The sequence below is a fragment of the Astyanax mexicanus genome, unplaced genomic scaffold (genome assembly GCF_023375975.1).
Source record: "Astyanax mexicanus isolate ESR-SI-001 unplaced genomic scaffold, AstMex3_surface scaffold_37, whole genome shotgun sequence".
Lineage (NCBI taxonomy): Eukaryota > Metazoa > Chordata > Actinopteri > Characiformes > Acestrorhamphidae > Astyanax > Astyanax mexicanus.
This window is the reverse complement of record NW_026040047.1, coordinates 169,251-171,042: the sequence shown is the minus strand read 5'-3', so window position 1 is coordinate 171,042 and position 1,792 is coordinate 169,251. Positions and strand designations below refer to the sequence as shown.

General features: G+C 62.6%; 1 protein-coding gene across 4 annotated transcripts; it reads left to right on the top strand.

Moving 5' to 3' along the window:
- The first annotated feature begins 229 nt into the window (after positions 1 to 229).
- On the top strand, positions 230 to 845 carry LOC125793114 (uncharacterized). Of its 4 annotated transcripts, none has more exons than XR_007432698.1 (2): positions 230 to 557; positions 588 to 658. XR_007432698.1 is itself a non-coding variant. In XM_049473394.1 (2 exons), the coding sequence occupies exons 1-2, from the start codon at positions 417 to 419 to the stop codon at positions 786 to 788; spliced, it is 252 nt and encodes an 83-aa protein (XP_049329351.1). In that variant the 5' UTR covers positions 230 to 416; the 3' UTR covers positions 789 to 845. The 4 variants fall into 4 exon arrangements, 3 of the variants coding, with proteins under 3 accessions (XP_049329351.1, XP_049329350.1, XP_049329349.1); XM_049473394.1 differs by lacking the exon at positions 588 to 658 and adding an exon at positions 678 to 845; XM_049473393.1 differs by having other exon boundaries at positions 648 to 845.
- Positions 846 to 1,792: the final 947 nt, after the last annotated feature.

The following is a 1,792-nucleotide window of genomic DNA, read 5'->3' as shown; positions in this document are numbered from 1 at the left end:
AAGATAAACAAAGAACAAGGGACTCGGGCTAAGGCTATGAAACACAGAGAGAGACAGAGAAACGCAGAGAGACAGACAACGGGGGACAGTGCAAAGACCGACAGAGGACAAGTAACAGAGGAAGTCTTTTTAACATAACAGGAAACACACTGGGAGTGGAAACACCTGGGGAAGGGGTGGAGCTACAAATGAGACATGAGGTAATGGAAAAACACAGGCAGAACACAGGGGCACGGGTCACGTGGGACAACACAGGCACGAGGACAGACAGGAAACAGGGCCAGGCGTGACAGAAACCTCCCCCTAAACGCGCAGCTCCCGAGGCGCGGAAAAACAAACCCCGGGGGCTGGCGGCAGGGAGAGGCCGGGGAAAACAGGAGACCGAACGGGAGACTGGACAGGGAACTGGACAGGAGATGGAGACAGGACAGGGGACAGAGACTGGACAGGGAACGGACACTGGACGGGGAACTGGACAGGTGACGGAGACTGGACGGGGAACGGAGACTGGACGGGGAACTGGACAGGTGACGGAGACTGGACGGGGAACTGGACAGGTGACTGAGACTGGACGGGGAACCGGACAGGTGACGGAGACTGGACGGGGAACCGGACAGGTGACGGAGACTGGACGGGGAACCGGACAGGTGACGGAGACTGGACGGGGAACCGGACAGGTGACGGAGACTGGACGGGGAACCGGACAGGTGACGGAGACTGGACGGGGAACCGGACATGAGACAGAGACTGGACGGGACCGGACATGGGAACAGGGACAAGAACATTGACGGGGACGGAAACAAACACAGTAACAGGGACAGGAACAGAGAAACCACCGGGGACAGGAACTGGAACACTCACAGATACAGGGACCAGGACAGGGAGAGACAGGGGGACCAAAAACATAGGTGGGTGCCCAGGACTGGCAAAAGTCTGTGGGGACAGCCTGGGCACATAACTGGGGGCAAAGTCAGGAGGCCTTGGAGCAGGCCTGGAAATACGGGGCCTTGGAACAAACATAGTTCTGGGAGCTGCAGGTGCTTGAGCTGGTGCTGGAGCAGCTGGGACTGCTGGTGCTGGAGCAGCTGGGACTGCTGGTGCTGGAGCAGCTGGGACTGCTGGTGCTGGAGCAGCTGGGACTGCTGGTGCTGGAGCTGGAGCAGCTGGGACTGCTGGTGCCGGAGCTGGAGCAGCTGGGACTGCTGGTGCCGGAGCTGGAGCAGCTGGGACTGCTGGTGCCGGAGCCGGAGCAGCTGGGACTGCTGGTGCCGGAGCTGGAGCAGCTGGGACTGCTGGTGCTTGAGCCGGAGCAGCTGGGACTGCTGGTGCTTGAGCCGGAGCAGCTGGGACTGCTGGTGCTTGAGCCGGAGCAGCTGGGACTGCTGGTGCTTGAGCCGGAGCAGCTGGGACTGCTGGTGCTTGAGCCGGAGCAGCCGGGACTGCTGGTGCTTGAGCCGGAGCAGCCGGGACTGCTGGTGCTTGAGCCGGAGCAGCTGGGACTGCTGGTGCTTGAGCCGGAGCAGCTGGGACTGCTGGTGCTTGAGCCGGAGCAGCTGGGACTGCTGGTGCTTGAGCTGGAGCAGCTGGGACTGCTGGTGCTTGAACTGGAGCAGCTGGGACTGCTGGTGCTTGGGAGAGCGGCGCGGCCGCCGCTGAAAACTCTGAGAGCGGCGCTGCCGCCGCTGCAGTCTGTGAGCGCGGCGCGGCCGCCGCTGAAATCTCGGAGAGCGGTGCTGCCGCCGCTGCAGTCTGTGAGCGCGGCACGGCCGCCGCTGAAGTCTCGGGGAGCGGC